Source organism: Ranitomeya imitator, chromosome 2, assembly GCF_032444005.1.
Source record: "Ranitomeya imitator isolate aRanImi1 chromosome 2, aRanImi1.pri, whole genome shotgun sequence".
Taxonomy (NCBI): Eukaryota; Metazoa; Chordata; class Amphibia; order Anura; family Dendrobatidae; genus Ranitomeya; species Ranitomeya imitator.
Genome location: NC_091283.1, coordinates 365,938,765 through 365,958,466, shown reverse-complemented (window position 1 = coordinate 365,958,466; position 19,702 = coordinate 365,938,765). Strand labels below are relative to the sequence as shown.

The window sequence follows — 19,702 nt, the reverse complement described above, 5'->3', positions numbered from 1 at the left end:
GGGGACCTCTGCTCTAGAGGAGATCTGCATGGAGGAATGGGCCAACATACCAACAACAGTGTGTGGCAACCTTGTGAAGACTTACAGAAAACGTTTGACCTCTGTCATTGCCAACAAAGAATATATTACAAAGTATTGAGATGAAATTTTGTTTCTGACCAAATACTTATTTTCCACCATAATATGCAAATAAAATGTTAAAAAAACAGACAATGTGATTTTCTGGATTTTTTTTTTCTCAGTTTGTCTCCCATAGTTGAGGTCTACCTATGATGTAAATTACAGACGCCTCTCATCTTTTTAAGTGGTGGAACTTGCACTATTGCTGACTGACTAAATACTTTATTGCCCCACTGTAGCTCTACAGCTTCAGCGTCCTCCTCCGCATCTTCAGAAAGAGGCCGCAACTGTTTCCCAATAGAAGAAACGGATGCGCTGGTAAAAATGGTTAGGGCAACTATGGGTCTGGCAGACACTTGTTCCAAAAAATCTGTGCAAGATCGTATGTGTAGTGGCCTGGAACAAAAGAAATATAGAGTGTTCCCATTAAACGAAAAAATACAAGCCCTAATAAAAAAGGAGTGGAAAAGACCGGATAAAAAAGTATTATTAACACCTAAAAGGAAATATCCATTTGATGACCCAGCCTGCGCGTCATGGGGAAAGGCGCCAAAATTAGACGTCACGATTGCGAAGGCTTCTAAAAAGTTCGCCCTGCCTTTTGAGGATATGGGGACCCTTAAGGATCCTATGGATAAGAGGGCCGATGTCTTCTTAAAAGGGTCCTGGGAGGCCGCCAGCGAGGGACTAAAACCCGGTATAGCTGCTACTTGTACAGCTAGAGCGCTGATGGTCTGGTTGGATCACTTAGAAACTCAATTAAAAAATAAAACCCCGAGAGAGTCTATATTGGACGCAGTGTCTGCTATGAGGGGAGCCGCTGCATATTTAGCAGATGCCTCCATAGATTCGGTTAGGCTGACGGCAAGATCAGCTTCATTCTCAAATGCGGCTAGGAGAGCACTATGGCTGAAGTGCTGGCCGGGGGACTTGCAAACTAAAGCTAAGTTATGTTCCATACCGTGCGAGGGTGAATTTTTGTTCGGTCCCACCCTAGACGATGTCCTCGAAAAAGCGGTAGATAAAAAGAAAGCCTTTCCAGGATTTCCAAATCGGTCCTATAGGCGGCCCTTTCGAGGGAGGAGGTTCACACAAAGACGCCCCCCAAAAAAACAAACGGAGGGGTGGGAAGACAGAAAATTCGAAAGAGGAGGTTTCATGTTTAACAAACCGGATAATAAAAAACAGCCACAATGAGGGTGCGCCCCAGGTAGGAGGGAGACTGACCCACTTTCTTCAAACCTGGGAAAAAATTTCTGGAAGTGCTTGGACTTTAAACATTATAAAGACGGGCCTAAAGCTAACATTTCACACAATACCACACAATCAGTTTGTGGTAACCCCACAAAGAAAGTCGGAGATCGAGCAGCTGAGTATCCAGAGAGAAGTTCTGAGTCTTCTGGAAAAGAAGGTTATACAGGAAGTTCCGCAACAGGAAGAGACGAGGGGGTTCTATTCTCCGCTCTTTCTTCGGACAAAGCCAGACGTAACTTTCAGGGTAATAATAAATTTGAGACAATTAAACAAATACCTGGTGATAGAAAAATTCAAAATGAAACAATAAAATCATGTGTCAGATCCCTTATCCCGTCTTGTTTCATGACTGTTATAGACTTAAAAGACGCATATTATCATGTGCCAATCCATCCGGATTTCCAAAAATACCTCAGAGTGGCAGTGATGATACAAGGGAAACTAAAACATTACCAATACAGGGCTCTTCCGTTTGGTCTAGCCATTGCCCCGAGGGTATTTACAAAGTTAATGGCGGAAGTATTGGCCCACATAAGGGAACAAGATATATTGATTGTGCCTTATCTGTACGACCTCCTAGTGATGGGCAGTTCCTCTCTACATTGCAGCCAGCAACTAGGCAGAGTGATGGTAGCCCTATGAAATCTAGGTTGGTTTTTGAACCTGGAAAAGTCCAGGCTTATCCCGTCTAAAGTGCAACTGTACTTAGGGATAATAATAGACTCAACAAAGCAAGAGTGTCGTCTGCCGGAAGAAAAAGTATCCAACATGATACACCTAGTGGATCATTTGAGTCTCACTCCGCTGATCACTTTAAGGAAAGCCATGTCCATACTGGGGTCAATGACAGCTTGTATCCCAGCGGTTCAGTGGGCTCAGAGCCACTCGAGAGATCTCCAGTGGGAGATACTAGAGGCGGTACCCCGCGCAAGAGGAAATTTAGAAAAGCAATTAAAAATATCCTCTCGGACAAGAGCTTCGCTAGCTTGGTGGACGGATCCGTACAATCTCAGGAGGGGGGTTCCGTGGGTGTGGCCGGTTTCTGTAATCCTGACCACAGACGCAAGCCTTTGGGGGTGGGGAGCCCACCTAAACAGTCAAATTGCCCAAGGTCCTTGATCAAGGGAAGAAAAAGGCCTTACTTCAAACATGAAAGAGCTTTTAGCAGTTCAGTACGCCGTCAATCATTTTTTAACATCCCTCCATTCCCACCACGTGAGAGTACTGACAGACAACAGGGTGGTAGTAGCATATTTAAATCATCAGGGAGGAACGAGGTCTCAATCCCTAATGAAAGTAACAAATCTCATCCTGTCACAAGCAGAAGCCAACCTGTCCTCCCTGACAGCCCTTCACATCAAAGGGTCAGAAAATCAGACTGCAGATTTTCTAAGCAGAACTCAATTAAAATAGGGGGAATGGGAGTTAAATACAAAAATATTCAAACGCATAGTGGATCGATGGGGGGCCCCGGATATAGATCTATTTGCAAACAATCAAAACCGGAAAACGGAGGCCTTCTGCTCAATAGATCCACGGGGGAGTCCAGTGGCTATAGACGCGTTGCTAATTCCATGGAGTTTCCATCTAGCTTATGTTTTTCCTCCGATAGCTCTTATTCCCTTGGTCTTGAGGAAAATCAGGGAGGACAGAGCCAAAGTGATATTGATAGCCCCGTTCTGGCTGAAAAGAGAATGGTTCCCATGGCTACGCCTAATGTCCATAGCGGATCCATGGGTACTCCCAGATATCCCAGACCTTCTGCATTAAGGGCCAGTGAATCACCCACAAATAAAAAGTTTACATATGACGGCCTGGCTTTTGAAAGGGAACTGTTAACAAAAAGGGGGTTTTCTTCAAATCTAATTTCAACCCTGCTGGCCAGTAGAAAACCAATAACTACCAGAGCGTACGGTAAAGTCTGGAAAAAGTTCCTCTCCACTTCAGGGGTTATCCTATCAGAACAGATCCCAATTCAGAAAATTCTAGAATTTCTTCAAAAAGGATTAGAGAAAGGCCTGGCAACAAACACTCTGAAAGTTCAGATTGCAGCATTGGGTGCCCTTTATAACCAGGATTTGGCGGGGAATCACTGGGTAAAAAGGTTTATTAAAGTATCTACTAGGTCCAGACCAGTTATACATCTCACCGCTCCTCCATGGGATCTGAACCTAGTCCTTTCGGCACTAACTAAAGCACCGTTTGAACCTTTATCTCAGGTTTCATTAAAAATAATATCTTTGAAAACCTGTTTGTTGGTGGCCCTAACCTCAGCTCGCAGGATTAGTGATCTGCAGGCCTTATCAGCTTACCCACCTCTAACCCAAATATTAGATGACAGAGTAATCCTTAAAACTGACCCTTCCTACCTCCCCAAAGTGGCGTCAAAATTCCACAGATCTCAGGAGATAGCTTTACCATCTTTTTGCCCTAATCCTAAAAACAAAAAAGAGGAAGCTCTACACACACTAGATGTAAAGAGATGCCTAACACACTATCAGCTACAAGGGAGTGTAGGAAAGGGAGGGCTCTGTTTGTCTGCTTTCAGGGACCAAATAAGGGTCACAAAGCATTGAAAGCCACGTTGGTAAGGTGGGTAAGAGATGCCATCAAGATGTCATATACCTCATCCGGGGAATAAGCTCCAGACACAATTAAGGCCCATTCAACCAGGTCGGTGGCAACCTCTTGGGCAGAACGTGGTGGAGCATCAATAGATCAGATATGTAGAGCAGCCACTTGGTCTTCCCCCTCTACATTCTTCAAGCACTATCAGCTTAATCTATCTTCTTCCTCAGACTTAACTTTTAGTAGGAGAGTTCTTGAGGCAGTAGTCCCACCCTAAATACTCATTCTTTGAAATTCTCTCCGTGGTGCCGTTATGGGGTAAGAGAATATCGTAGTTACTTACCGATAACGGTATTTCTCTGATCCCATGACGGCACCCGTATATTCCCTCCCTTCACGTATGGGTGTCCACACTACTAATATTTTAAGTCACGCGGTGTCGCAAAAAAAAAAAAAGGAGTTTATATAGTTATATATGTATAGTTATGATTTCTTGTGTATAAATAACCAATTAAGTTACAGCAGAAACTCCCTGCAAGGCTCTGTAAACCAAACTGAGGTGGAGGAGAGGTCCCGCCTTTTTAACCTGTGGGTTTCCTGTCCCTGAGGGCGGATCCCTCTCTCCGTGGTGCCGTCATGGGATCAGAGAAATACCGTTATCGGTAAGTAACTACGATATTTTTGGTTATGCACCAGTTCAGATTAGATTGCTGTTCAGTCAGTTTTTCTTTATCTACTATGTACTATTTTTTCTGACTTGAACGCCCCGCCCTTCACCATGCTGTGATTTTAATTACATCCTAACACAGTTGGTTCTGAGCTTCCTATATAAGCAGGCTTTACCACGTTATTAGCCATAGGTAAGTGTTCACACTAGGCAGTCAGCTCAGGTACCCATCCGTTCTGAGATTACCTTGACGATTGGTGGATGGGCTCACAACTTTTGGCCAAATTTTGTGCTAAGAATCTCATGTGTTTTTTCATATATTTCACAAGCCATTATGCTATTCCCATTTCACGTATTGCACATTTCCTTGCTCTAGCACAGATTAACAAACGAGTTTTTAGGGCACGCTTAAAACTGGGGATTGGGGATTAATCGTAATAACCTAGGTAGTGCATTCCAAAGAATCGGCGCAGCACGTGTAAAGTCTTGGTGATAGGCTAGTCTTTATACTTAGAAATATCTGAAAAAACACACCGGCGCTCCCAAGGGGGTATACTAGAAAGCTGCAGGTGTTTAGACGGTTACTGTGCTAAACCTGTCACAAAACAAGGGAAAGATAAAAATAGATAAAAACACCGCGCTAATTAGGTGAAGAAAATAAATGAATAATGAGAATCTACAATAAGAGGAGTAAACAGACTTCTAGTAGAATGGTAATAGTCTATAAAAAATGATGATCAGCAGTGGGGGCAGCCAGAAAATGGCCACAAACACCAGCAAACAATAGTACTACGTGTAGTGGGAATATTATCCCGGTAATAAATAAAATACAATAATATCCGTAAGAGGCAGTAAACAAAGGAGCAAATGCTCGCAAACCCAGCAGAATAATCTGTAATGATAAAGTAATAAAGCATGTGGCAGATGTATATAATAAATGAATAAAAAGACCGCACACTTACTAAATAAAAGATAACTGCTGAGAGGCTGCTGGTGCTGTCCTGAAGAATGTGGGCACTGTCCCAGGAAGTAATAAGACAGGATCCCCAGCGGACCGGGTAACTGGGACTGCAGGAAGCAAGGTCGCTTCGTGAGGCGGCAACAACACCTGTAGATGTGGGGAGCGTCCTCCCTGGTGAGTGCACAGCCTCCGTGCGCCTGGAGCGCTGCTAAATGGCACACGTGGGCCAGAAGGGAGCCGCTGCACAGAGCGGTGAGAAAGAGGGAGCGTGGTCTGGGTGACGTCACCAAGACAGGAGGGTAAGGAGCAACGGACGGGGACCGCACAGGACCAGAATTGCTTACGCGTTTTGAAGGGCCCTGACGTAGAAGTAGTCCCGCCCTAGGACCCAAAAGATCTCCTTTGGTACTTCTTCATGGTGCTGTCAGGTGGTGACCTGGAAAAAGGTAATTAGACCTACCGGTAATTGTATTTCCAGGAATCCATCCTGAAGCACTGGTAGTTCCCTCCCTATTTTATTTAGGCTGCATACTTATGTGAAGTAACATTTGTATAATGATTATGTTCAAATAAAATTATTTTTTACATCCATCCAGCTGTGTTACTTTGGAAAATCACTGAAGGGTGGAAGGGGGAGAGTCCTTTTAAACTTTCGTGGTTTCCTGTCCCACTATGGATAAGAAGGACGTCCTCCATGGTGCTGTCAGGATGGATTCCTGGAAATACAATTACCGGTAGGTCTAATTACTGTTTTTTTTTTTTTTGTTTCGTAGTTATAAGGGTTAAAAGTTGACCAGAAATTTCGCATTTAAAAAAAAAAATTATAAAACCCTTTTTTTAGGGACCACATTACATTTGAAGTGAGGGGTCTATATGACTGAAAATACCCCAAATTGACACCATTCTAAAAACTGCACCTGTCATTGTGCTCAAAACCACATTCAAGAAGTTTATTAACCCTTCATGTGTTTCAGAGCATCTAATTTGTTTTGATTTTTCACAAGCGTAACAGGAGAAATGGACCCCAAAATTCATTGTGCAATTTCTGCTGAATACGCCAATACCTTATTTGTGGGGGAAATCTACTGTATGGGCGCACAGCAGGGCTCGAAAGGGAAAGAGCGCCATTTGACTTTTTCAATGTAAAATTTGCAGGAATATTTAGCGGATGCCAATGCCATATCCTGTTTAGAGAGCCCCTGATGTGCCTGAACAGTGGAAACCACTCACAAGTGACCCCATTTTAGAAACCCCACCCCTCAAAGATTTTATCCAGGGGTATAGTGAGCATTTTGAACCCACTGGTGCGACACAAAATTTGATAACAGGTCATCATATTGAATATGTCGTCATCAGTATTGAGTGTATGTGCTCTCTACTCAAGCTTGCATTGGATGCCCAGGTATGCACTGACTATTGCAAGTGGTCGAGTGCCTGCCCTTTTTGATTGCTCTGATGGGGCCTATCACAGTGATCAAATGGAATCAATAGGAAATATTTCCTGTTGTTGCCGGCAGATCTCTGCAGGCTTACTGTGCATGTGCCCACCATTTTTTGGTTCCAGGAAGGTGACACCTGACAGGGGGACTGATCAGGAGGAATCGGGGGTTGGCGGAGGTATTGGGGGGGGGGGGGCAGCATTTCTCTCTCCTCTGACATGTATATCATGTCAGAAGAGAGAGAAATTATTGTAACAGCTGACACGTTTCTTGTTTTGTGATCGCTGAAAAATCTGTCCCTGATCATGTTCTCCGAGGGGAGGCTACAGGGAATAAGTACTCATAGCGGCCGCCTTTTGTGCATCTTCGGTCACTGAAGGGTTAACATTTATTCAACATGCCCCTCTGGGGCTATTTCCTACAAATTTGAAGGGCAAGTAGCTTCCAGTGTTTAAATAAATATAGCCCTAGACTGATGGGAGGAATGCTCAGTCAGAAATGGAGGCAATACCAACCTTCAGTAGTAAACTACAAAAATCTTCCCTGCACCTCCGCATAGAATAAAGCAAGTGTGAGCAAGATGCCATAACTGCATAATACACAAATAAGATAATACAGAAGCTTCTGTGAGTTAAGGTCACATAAGGTATGTACAGCCAGTCAGCAGCTGAAGTAGTGAACAAAATAGACAGCTTACAAGCTGACTGTCACCAGTTCAACTAATGTTCCAGTGTATATGAACTAACAATACAGCATCTGCATGTTATATCTCCTCATATGTTCCATTATTATCTCCAGTAATTGTATTATTACACTGGATTTTTTATGATGTTACATCGTCCTCTTCCTATTCAGGTCCCTACAATATCGGATCTTCCCAGTGTAGATCTTTTATTTAAGAGAATTTTCCTGATTGACACGCCAAGAATGGATAGGGACAGAGACAAGATGGCGGAGAGGATATTACACCTCACCCTAGAGATTCTCTTCCGGCTTACTGGAGAGGTGAGAGATTCTGATGATGTCACATTACATCATTCTTATCTATTGGAGTAAGGGTACCGTCACACTATAACATTTCGATCGCTACGACGGTACGATTCGTGACGTTCCAGCGATATCGTTACGATATCGCTGTGTCTGACACGCAGCAGCGATCAGGGATCCTGCTGAGAATCGTACGTCGTAGCAGATCGTATGGAACTTTCTTTCATCGCTGGATCTCCCGCTGTCATCGCTAGATCGGTGTGTGTGACACCGATCTAGCGATCTAGCGATGCGATCCAGCGATGCGTTCGCTTGTAACCAGGGTAAACATCGGGTAACTAAGCGCAGGACCGCGCTTAGTTACCCGATGTTTACCCTGGTTACAAGCGTTAAACTAAAAAAAAACAAACAGCACATACTTACATTCTGGTGTCCGTCAGGTCCCTTGCCGTCTCTGCTTCCCGCACTGTGACTGCCGGCCGTAAAGTGAAAGCAGAGCACAGCGGCTGTGCTTTCACTTTCACTTTACGGCCGGCAGTCACTGAGTGCGGGAAGCAGAGACTGCAAGGGACCTGACGGACACCAGAATGTAAGTATGTGCTGTTTGTTTTTTTTAGTTTAACGCTTGTAACCAGGGTAAACATCGGGTAACTAAGCGCGGTCCTGGTTTACCCTGGTTACCCAGGGACCTCGGCATCGTTGGTCGCTGGAGAGCTGTCTGTGTGACAGCTCCCCAGCGACCACACTACGATTTACCTACGATCACGGCCAGGTCATATCGCTGGTCGTGATCGTAGGTAAATCGTATAGTGTGACGGTACCCTAACAGATGGACAGAACTGGTGAGGTGAGAGCTCTGGAAATGTCTGTAATGAGATTTATTAATGTGTCTCTCCATTACCAGGATTACACAGTAGTGAAGAAGACCTCTATGGAGCGCTGTCAGGACCCTGTGTCTGAGGGATGGGGAAGACCCCTGAGCCCAATCACAGGGCCTCCATCCCACCCCTTGATACATGAGAACATCAATGACCAGAAGATCCTTGAACTCGCCTACAAGATGATTGAGTTGCTAACTGGAGAGGTGACACTGCTGGGAATGCTGGGACATTATACAGTAACGCTATGAAGGAATCAGGGTGATGATGGTATCATTGTATGTGTCAGGTTCTTATAAGGAGTCAGGATGTCGCCGTCTATTTCTCAATGGAGGAGTTGGAGTATTTAGAAGGAACCAAAGATCTGTACAAGGATATCATGATGGAGGTTCCCCAGCCCCTTACATCACCAGGTAATAGACAGGACTGAGTACACACAGCCTATAATTATTTGTTTGGAAAGAATAAATTCAATCCCTGTATGTGTTTCCTCTAGTTCTATCCAGTAAGAGCACAACACCAGAGAGATGTCCCCATCCTCTTCTTCCTCAGGACTGTAAGCAAGAAAATCCTGATGTTCCTCAAGATCATCAGGTAGATGGAGACAAGGTGTCATGAGATTTCCCCTATGATGTGTAGACTGCTGTGAAGGTCTTGTGCTCAGTCTTGTTTTATCCACTGGTAGTATGTTTTGTACTTATGTAATGAGAAGAGTGGAGATGGCGGGATAAGAGCTGATCATTGATGTGACTTCTCCATCTGTCTGACTTTTACAAAATTTGTTTCAGGGTAAAGATCTGACCCATATTAATACTACAGAGACATATGTGAGGGGTGATGAGCGGTGTAAAGAGGAGATTCCTACATATGACTACCCAGGTGAGTAGTAACCACTAAATGTACAGAGGTCACAGATTCTCCTCAGTCACTGGATGGGGCTATCTTATCTTCGGCGTAGTCCGGCCAAAACTGTCCCCATTACTTTGGGCATTGGAAGTCCTTCTGTTGGAGTGAGACCTGTCCCGGGCAGAGTTTAGGGCCCGGGGAGGGCACACTAGTACCTGGAATTAGAAGATGCTGACTCTTACCTTCTGAGATCTCTAAACTGCAAATCCAAATGACCGCATACGTAGAATATGCTGACAACATGAAAATCACGTGAAGAAAAATATAATCTGTATGGTGGGCCTTTCTTCTATGACCAGACACTAGTCCAAGACCTTTTTATTTATATGCTCAAATATAAACAGACACATATACAATTATATATTTTTTCCACCTTTCTTTTTCAATTTAAACGCATCCCTGACAACTCACTCCCAGTCAGATGAGAGAAAACACCATTCAATCAATTACCCATATTTCAAAAGTTTTTTGCTTCAACTTACCCTAGCAATTTATTGGAATGTGTAACTTGGCCCAAGCTGTTGTTGGAAATATTCTAAATGTTCTAAATATTTTTAGAAGTTGTTCAGTCCTTAAAAATCATTCCCCTTGCAGATAACAACTGTGAAGAAATTAAAGGGACACTGTCACCTGAATTTGGAGGGAACAATCTTCAGCCATGGAGGCGGGGTTTTTGGGTTTTTGATTCACCCTTTCCTTACCCGCTGGCTGCATGCTGGCTGCAATATTGGATTGAAGTTCATTCTCTGTCCTCCGTGGTACATGCCTGCACAAAGCAATCTTGCCTTGCGCAGGCGTGTACTATGGAGGACAGAGAATGAACTTCAATCCAATATTGCAGCCAGCATGCAGCCAGCGGGTAAGGAAAGGGTGAGTCAAAAACCCAAAAACCCCGCCTCCATGGCTGAAGATTGTTCCCTCCAAATTCAGGTGACAGTGTCCCTTTAAATCCATCTTGACTCCTATAAAAAACATGAAATGATGAAACGATATTCAGCCTCTTCGACAACAAATGATTCCCTAATTACCCGACAGTCCCAATACATCAGATCTGCCACCTCTGAGTTACAATTGAGACATTTAGATTTTTTTTTATTTAAATCAGAAGTTTTTTATTGAAAGATTTTGAATACAATCATTATAATACACACAAGTGCCCCACAAGTTCCCGATCTCTCCCACCTCAACAAAATACACTGCTCAAAAAAACAACAGAATATAACTCCAATTAAATCAAACTTCTGTGAAATCAAACTGTCCACTTAGGAAGCAACACTGATTGACAATCAATTTCACATGCTGTTGTGCAAATGGAATAGACAATACGCTCTTAATAAAGGAGTGGTTCTGCAGGTGGGGACCACAGACCACATCTCAGTACCAATGCTTTCTGGCTGATGTTTTGGTCACTTCTGAATGTTGGTTGTGCTTTCACACTCGTGGTAGCTTGAGACAGACTCTACAACCCACACAAGTGTCTCAGGTAGTGCAGCTCATCCAGGATGGTACATCAATGCGAGCTGTGGCAAGAAGGTTTACTGTGTCTGTCAGTGTAGTGTCCAGAGGCTGGAGGCACTACCAGGAGACGGGACAGTACACCAGGAGACGTGGAGAGTGCTGTAGGAGAGGGCCCAGCAGCAGGACCGCTACCTCCGCCTTTGCGCAAGGAGGACCAGGAGGCGCACTGCCAGAGCCCTGCAAAATGTCCTCCAGCAGACCACAAATGTGCATGTGTCTGCACAAACGGTTAGAAACCGACTCCATGAGGATGGTCTGAGTGCCCGATGTCCACAGATGGGGGTTGTGCTCGTTGCCCAACACCGTGTAGGACTCTTGGCATTTGCCGCACAACACCAGGATTGGCAAATTTGCCACTGGCGCCCTGTGCTCTTCACAGATGAAAGCAGGTTCACTCTGAAAACATGTGACAGAGTCTGGAGATGCCATGGAGAGCGATCTTCTGCCTGCAACATCCTTCAGCATGTCCGGTTTGGCAGTGAGTCAATAATGGTGTGGGGTGGCATTTCTTTGGAGTGCCGCACAGCCCTCCATGTGCTCACCAGAGGTAGCCTAACTGCAATTAGGTACCGAGATGAGATCCTCAGACCCCTTGTGAGACCATAAGCTTTTGCGGTTGGCCCTGGATTCCTCCTAATGCAGAACCCCCTAATGCCAGACCTCATGTGGCTGGAGTGTGTTAGCAGTTCCTGCAAGATGAAGGCATTGAAGCTATGGACTGGCCCGCCCATTCCCCAGACCTTTAATCCGATTTGAGCACATCTGGGACATCATGTCTCGCTCCATCCACCAACGTCACGTTGCACTACAGACTGTCCAGGAGTTGGCAGATGCTTTAGTCCAGGTCTCGGAGGAGATCCCTCAGGAGATCATCCGCCGCCTCATCAGGAGCATGGCCAGGCGTTGTACAGTAGGGAGGGCCTACAGGCACGTGGAGGCCACACACAATACTGAGCATATTGCCCTTGTCATGAGGCATTTCCACTGAAGTTGGATCAGCCTGTAATTTGATTTTTCACTTTGATTTTGAGTATCATTCCAAATACAGACCTCTATGGGATATTAATTTTGATTTACATTGCTAATTCTTAGGTTCTGTTGTTTTGAACACATTCCACTATGCAATGAATAAAAATTTGCAAATGGAATATTTCATTCAGAGATATCTAGGATGTGGTATATTGGTGTTCCCTTTATTTTTTTGCGCAGTGTACAACAAGATATATTAAAGTGCAACATACCCAGTCAATTGGATTCACATATCAGTAAAGGATAGGAAGGCTGGAGTGGCCACTAATATACCATTTGTCCGAATGTCTAATGTATTTCGTCATTTGCTAATATGGATCAAACAACATTGATTCCGCATGTACAATTCCATGTAAATGTATTCATAGCTTGGGAACTTTTCCACATTTTCTTTAATGTTACACATGCAAATATAAATGTATTGTCTTGGGATTTATGTGATATACCAATTACCACCACAAAGTAGCAAATATTTGTGAAATGTAAAGTAAATGATACATGGTTTTCGAACTATTTTAAAAATATAAATAAACCTATGGAAGATCATAACTCTTTTCTAGTGGGTCCTAGGGTGGTGGTTTTGGCGCCTTTGAAAGCAGGCAGGCTGACGTTGGGACAAAACACTGCTTTGCTGTCTGGTTTGTACTGACCATTCTATGTAACTCCATATCCTTTGGTGCCAGAATGAGTTAAGACCCAGATGGGTGCCCCTCATTATCTGGGGATCTTGGAAATATACACAATGTGGTCTAGGACATATAGTATCTGTATAGCGCCTTATGGAATTGTAGTCCAGAAAGATGAAGGCAGCACTCCAGTAGAAAAAATAAGAGTATTTTATTGGCCCATGTGCGACGTTTCAGTCCAAAGTATGGACCTTTCTCAAGCCTTATGGAATTGTAGATGACTCAACAAAGCAGTTTAGACCCCATGGTATCTACATTGCAAGCAAGCCTTTTATTCAGCTCTGAGCTGACTCAAGGTGTGAGATCTCTCACTCATAGCCCATTCAGACTTGACCTTCCTGCTGAGCTAGCTTGGACAGTGAAGGGTGTGTTATAATCCCATTTCAGATAGGATACAAAGGCTTGTTATGAAATCATGTCTCCAATATTGTTCAAAATGCATTTGTATTCAGCTCGCCTGAATGTATACCTTGTAGGACCACCTTTGTCTACAATTACTGTTTTGGTGTCTGTCTCTACCAGCTTTGCAATTCTGTAATTTTTTTTTCTCCTCCTTCTTTGCACACTCGCTCTATCTAAGTGAGATTGGGTGGATGCATCTGTGAACAGCAATTTTCATGTTTTGCCACAGATTCTCAATGACATTTAGGTCTGGACCGTGACTGGGCCTTTCACACATATGAATATGCTTTTATCTAAACCATCCATTTTAGCTTTGCTAGTATGTTCAGAGATGTTGTCTTGCTGGAAGGTGAACCTACCTTTATGTTATGATCTGGTGGCCTAGGAGCAGCATGAGATGGACTCTGGAGAAGGTGGTCCCTGTACTGACCGCAAACCCTGAACCTAGCAGCGCAACTAGAAGTAGCCGTGGGGGGTACCTAACATTCCCTAGACCCCTCGACACAGCCTAAGAACTAACTTCCCCTAAAGACAGAAACCGGAAACCTATCTTTCCTCAGAGAAAATCCCCAAAGGATAGATAGCCCCCCACAAATATTGACTGTGAGAGGAGAGGGAAAAAACATACGCAGACATGAAATCAGAATTTAGCATAGGAGGCCATACTAGCTAAAAAGAAAGAATAGAACGGAGTACTATGCGGTCAGTATAAAAACGCTAGAAAATATCCACCACAGAAAATACAAATCATCACATCTGACTAAAGACATGGGGGTATATCTGCATCTCCGGAGACACAGCTTGGCTGCAAAAAAACCTTCACAGACAAAGCTGGACAAAACAAAACATGAAAATGCACAGAACTATATGGTCCACATCGGTGGACAGCAAAAACAAAGCCAGAACTTATCTTTGAAGAAATGAACAGCAGACCATTAAGGCCCCTTCACATTTAGCGACGCTGCAGCGATACCGACAACGATCCGGATCGCTGCAGCGTCGCTGTTTGGTCGCTGGAGAGCTGTCACACAGACCGCTCTCCAGCGACCAACTATGCCGGTAACCAGGGTAAACATCGGGTAACTAAGCGCAGGGCCGCGCTTAGTAACCAGATGTTTACCCTGGTTACCATGCTAAAAGTAAAAAAAAACAAACACTAGATACTTACCTACAGCCGTCTGTCCTCCAGCGCTGCGCTCTGCTTCTCTGCTCTCCTCTTGTACTGTCTGGGAGCCGGAAAGCAGAGCGGTGACGTCACAGCCAGTACAGGAGGAGTGCAGAGCGCAGCGCTGGAGGACAGACGGCTGTAGGTAAGTATCTAGTGTTTGTTTTTTTTTACTTTTACGCTGGTAACCAGGGTAAACATCGGGTTACTAAGCGCGGCCCTGCGCTTAGTTACCCGATGTTTACCCTGGTTACCAGTGAAGACATCGCTGGATCGGTGTCACACACACCGATCCAGCGATGTCTCCAGGGAGTCCAGCGACGAAATAAAGTTCTGGACTTTCCTCAGCGACCAACGATCTCCCAGCAGGGGCCTGATCGTTGGTCGCTGTCACACATAACGATTTCATTAACGATATCGTTGCTACGTCACAAATAGCAACGATATCGTTAACAATATCGTTATGTGTGAAGGTACCTTTAGAGACCACGAATGGATGTTAATCCTCCAAAAACAATGGACAACTGGCACTGACTAAAGGATAAAGCAGGACTTAAATAGCCCAGCCCAGATTGCAAAAAATGGATATACCTGATAAATGCTGCGATCCAACTACCGCAGCACTACCACTCATAAGCACCGGAGGGAGCCCAAGAGCAGAATTCACAACACCTTTAAGTCTTTTGCAACCTCTAATAGGATTTCCTCCAGGATTGCTCTGTATTTGCCTCCATTCAGCTGTCCTATTCAGGCTAAAGAAAAGCATCCCCACATCATGATGCTGTCTCCACCGTTTGTGACGGTGGGGATGGTGTTTTCTGGGTGACGTTCAGTGTTAGTTTCTTGCCACAGTGTTGCCATGCACAGTGTTGCCATAGTGTTTTGTGTTTAACCAAAAAAGTTTTACTTTGGTCACATTTGACTGGATCATCTTCTTTCAAATGCTTGCTGTGTCCCCCTACCCAGTTTTTTGCAAAATGGACTTATGGCTTGCTTTCAAGAATGGCTTTCGCCTTGCCTTTCTTCTATAAAGGCCAATTTTGTGGAGTATACAACTAATAAATGTCCTGTGCACCGATTCTCCCACCTGCGCTGTGGATTTCTGCAGCTCCTCCAGAGTGACCATGGGTCTCTTGGCAGCTTCTCTAGTTCGTCCACTCCTTGCTTGGGATGTGTGTTTGGGTGGATGGCCATATCTTGGTAGATGTTCAGTTGTGCCGTACTCCTTTCCTTTTTTGACGCTGGATTGAACAGTACCATGTGAGATGTTCAGAGCTTGGGCTATTTTTTTTTTATTTTTTTTTTAATAACCTAACCTTGCTTAACTCTTCTCTACAACTTTATCTCCTTGACTTGTGTTCCTTGGTTTTCATGATGCTGTTTGATCCCTAACTTTCTTAAACAAACCTCTGAGGCATTCACAGAACAGCTGTAGATATACTAAGAATAAATTACACACAGGTGGACTTAATTTACTAATTATGTGACTTCTGGAGGCATTTGGTAACTCTGGATATTCTTAGGAGTATTGGACTTCAAGGGGCTTAATAGAGATACACGTCACAATTTTCTGATTTATATTTTTAAAATAATTAGAAAACAACTTATTCCTTTTTCATGTCCGAAATACTTGCTACTTCTGTTGGTATGTCACATAGAATCACGATAATATACTGTGAGGGCTTGATACACTCAGCTGCTTTTTAAGGTAGACATAGGAGCGTTTTGGTAGTAAATTACCTGCTGGTATATTATAGTCATATAGTCAGCATACACCAAAGCAGGGTTCAGGGAAAATAAATAGAGCCTTCTTGGCTTAACGGAAGACAAAACAAAGTACAAAAGAGTCCTTTCTCTGCAGGTTTTACTCGCAGATGCCACACAATGTCCTCAGCTTCTCCTGGAGCCACAAGGGAGTTCCTCCTCTCCCAAGTCACAACCACAACTGACTCTCCAGACAGGCTTTTTAACCCAGACCATGTGATGATCACAAACGGAGTCGAACATCATGCTCTACTTCTTCATGTGCAGAGGTCTAATGTTTGATCATCAACTGGTTTTGTCTACATAACTTGCAGTTTTTATGTATATTTTAGAAATGTTATACAAATATATTTTTCCAGGATGTCTCTCCTGACAGCACCATGGAGGTTGTCCTTCCTTCCTTATAGAGACTGGAAACACATGAGAGGTTAAAAGACCCCTCCCACCCACACTCCCCAGTGTTTTTACTGTCCCTGTAAGGACAGACACGAGAGAGACATGGACGTTGGGGATGGAACTCTGACGCTCCTTGGATTACCATGCGGGCTCAGGGGGATCGAGGGTCCATCCTTTCCTCCCCCCTGTCAAGAGGTCAGAGTCCGACACCCCCAGAAGGGGGGTTCCGCAGCTATGCGCCCAGTGAAGCAGGAGCTCCGGGCTTGGAGACTCTTCCCTCCCAGCGGGGGCTCTCGACGTCCATCGCTGGCAGCTACAGACATCACTTCTGGGTGCGGAAGAAGAACTTCTGGTTGCTTTCCAGGCTGAAACGCAATGTGCATCAGCGGTGAGGGGCGCTTTCCGGTTATGTCAGATGCAGGGAAGCTGGCATGCCACCTTGGGGGATTCTGGGAGGACCTGCTGGGGGCACTGGGAGAAGACCATGTAGGAAATACATGCTGCCTTGGTCTGGATCAGCATTGAGGACTTTGTGAGAAATGTTCCCTCTGAATCACAAATGATTGTGAGTAGCCTTAAAGGCAGGGGTGCTATAACTGATGATACCATGGGTTAGTAAGCTGTTCTGTATTTGCGTTAGGACAATACAGTACCAGCCACGATGACACCTGCACCCAAAATGACCGGCAAGTTCTCTGGAAAATCCAGGAGATGCACAATCTGCAATAGCAAGTTACCTGAGGCATGGGCTAAACAGCTATGTGAAATATGCATCCTTAATGTCATCAAGGATGAGCAGTCCTTCTTTGACGGAAATGCGCACCATGGTTAGAGAGGATGTCCAGGCTTCTATCTCGGGTCTCTTTCCAGAGCAATCACCCCAACAGGGTCCCCGTCCCAAGAGACCTAGATGGGAAATGGAGCAATTCTCAGAAGATGAGGACCAGTCCATAAGCTCAGACTTCAAGAAAGAGGGGGAGATTACCTGGGAACCTCCCTGAGGTGGGCAAGAGGTACCTCTTTTCTTCAGATGACACAGATGAACTACTGCAGGCTATTAGAAACACAATGCAGATAGAGGAATCCCAGAAACCACAGTCAGTACAGGACGAAATGTTTGGGAGCCAGCGGTCACAGATACATCGTGTGTTTCCTGTAAACGACCACATCCAGTCAATGATTATGGGTGGGAGGTTTCCGAGAAGCGCTTGGTCATTCCTCAGGATTAGTGTTGAGCCACCTCCCTAGTGTTTGTGTTTCGGTTCGTCGAACAGGGAGGTAAACAGGTAAACAGGCAGACAAACACAAACGCATACAAATACATGGAAAACACCATAAACGGTGTCCAAAAGCTGACAAACTGCTCAGAAGACACAACAAACACATGGAAAAGTCACAACTACATATAGTCATGTGAAAAGAAAAGAGTTGGAGGAGTAAAAGGAGGAGGAGACACAGATATAGGCATGTCATGCCCTTTTAAAATCAAGGAAGGCTGGAGTCAAAATCTAAACTCACTATACCAACACCCAGATGTCTTGACAAAAAAAATAAAATAAATATCTTTAGGTAGAATGGCGGCGGGTCCATTCAGAACACTTTCCTTAGAAGCCGTAGTGGTACCCCCGTTGGGAGTTGTGCCCAAAAATGATCCCAATACATTCAGACTAATCCACCATTTATCATATCCAAGGGGCATGTCAGTAAACAACAACATCGACGCGGAACCAAGTGCAGTACTATGCACTGTACCTGCTTTGACGAGGCAATCAGGCGGGTCAAAAAGTTGGTAAGGGGCACCCTAATGGCCAAAACAGACATTGAGGGGGCGTTCCGGTTACTACCTGTGCCTCCGAATAGTGTCCTCCCATTGGGCTGCTTCTGTGAAGGAGCATACTACATAGATCGCTGTTTGCCCATGGGGTGCTCCATATCCTGCTCACTATTTGAGGTGTTTAGTTGCTTCCTCGAATGTGTCGTCATGGATGTTTGTAAGGCGGCACATATTATCCATTACCTCGACGACTTCTTATTCCTGGGCCCAAAAGATTTGCCACAGTGTGAAAACACGCGGTAGTCCACCTGTGAGAAGGAGAGAGCTGGAGGGAGAGTGGACACCCCAGAGCCGAGGGGTTAGATTGAGAAAGAAGGCGGTGTAGCTTGCTTCATGGGTGGGGTGCGCTGCTGAGTAGCAGAAATTGCTACTAGGCCCAAAAGGATTTCCTGGCCAGATGCCGTTACAAAATAGTAGTTAGGTAAACATGCGGTGTAGCTTGCTTCATGGGTGGGGTACGCTGCTGAGTTGCACCAAATTCTACTAGGCCCAAAAGGATTTCCTGAGCTAGAAGCCGTTACAAAATAATAGTTACGTAAACAGGCGGTGTAGCTTGCTTCATGGGTGGGGTACGCTGCTGAGTAGCAGAAATTGCTACTAGGCCCAAAAGGATTTCCTGGGCCAGATGCCGTTAAAAATAGTGCTTAGGTAAACAGGCGGTGGGTGGCTGGGCTACTCTGCTGACTAGCAGACACTGAAGTTTTGGAGCAGACCTCTGAATCCCAGGCCATAGTATAAGTAAACAACTCTGCAGACGACCCCACCCACCTGGAATTGACGATGGCATCGTCATGTTAAACTCAGCAAGGGGACTAAATAAAGAGTCTCCATTTTTTCCAGAAAAAACGGCCACAGACTCCACTTAAGTGGCATCAATTTCCCCAGAGTTTTTTAAAACAGTTGGTGAGGTGATTTTCAAAAATCATCAAGCTTTTAGTCTCCCCAAGATGACACAGGGGTAGAAAAGTCCTTGCGGATCCAGGATTTGTTCATCTTGATGAACGTTAGTCTGTCTACATTGTCACTGGACAGCCGCGTGCCTTTATCTGTCAGCACACCACCAGCAGCGCTGAGCACACGTTCACAGAGAAAGCTGGCTGCGGGGCACGATAAGATCTCCAAGGCGTG

At 44.7% G+C, this 19,702-nt stretch overlaps 1 protein-coding gene across 1 annotated transcript in view; it reads left to right on the top strand.

Annotated features, from left to right (window-relative positions):
- Nucleotides 1-19,702, top strand: part of LOC138663874 (zinc finger protein 665-like) — a 79,638-nt gene that overhangs the window by 20,174 nt on the left and 39,762 nt on the right. Inside the window, exons 2-6 of the mRNA XM_069750238.1 lie at nt 7,865-8,014; nt 8,901-9,080; nt 9,164-9,287; nt 9,371-9,468; nt 9,663-9,753. Of these exons, the coding sequence (XP_069606339.1) occupies nt 7,865-8,014; nt 8,901-9,080; nt 9,164-9,287; nt 9,371-9,468; nt 9,663-9,753 (643 nt within the window). The remainder of the gene's footprint in view (nt 1-7,864; nt 8,015-8,900; nt 9,081-9,163; nt 9,288-9,370; nt 9,469-9,662; nt 9,754-19,702) is intronic.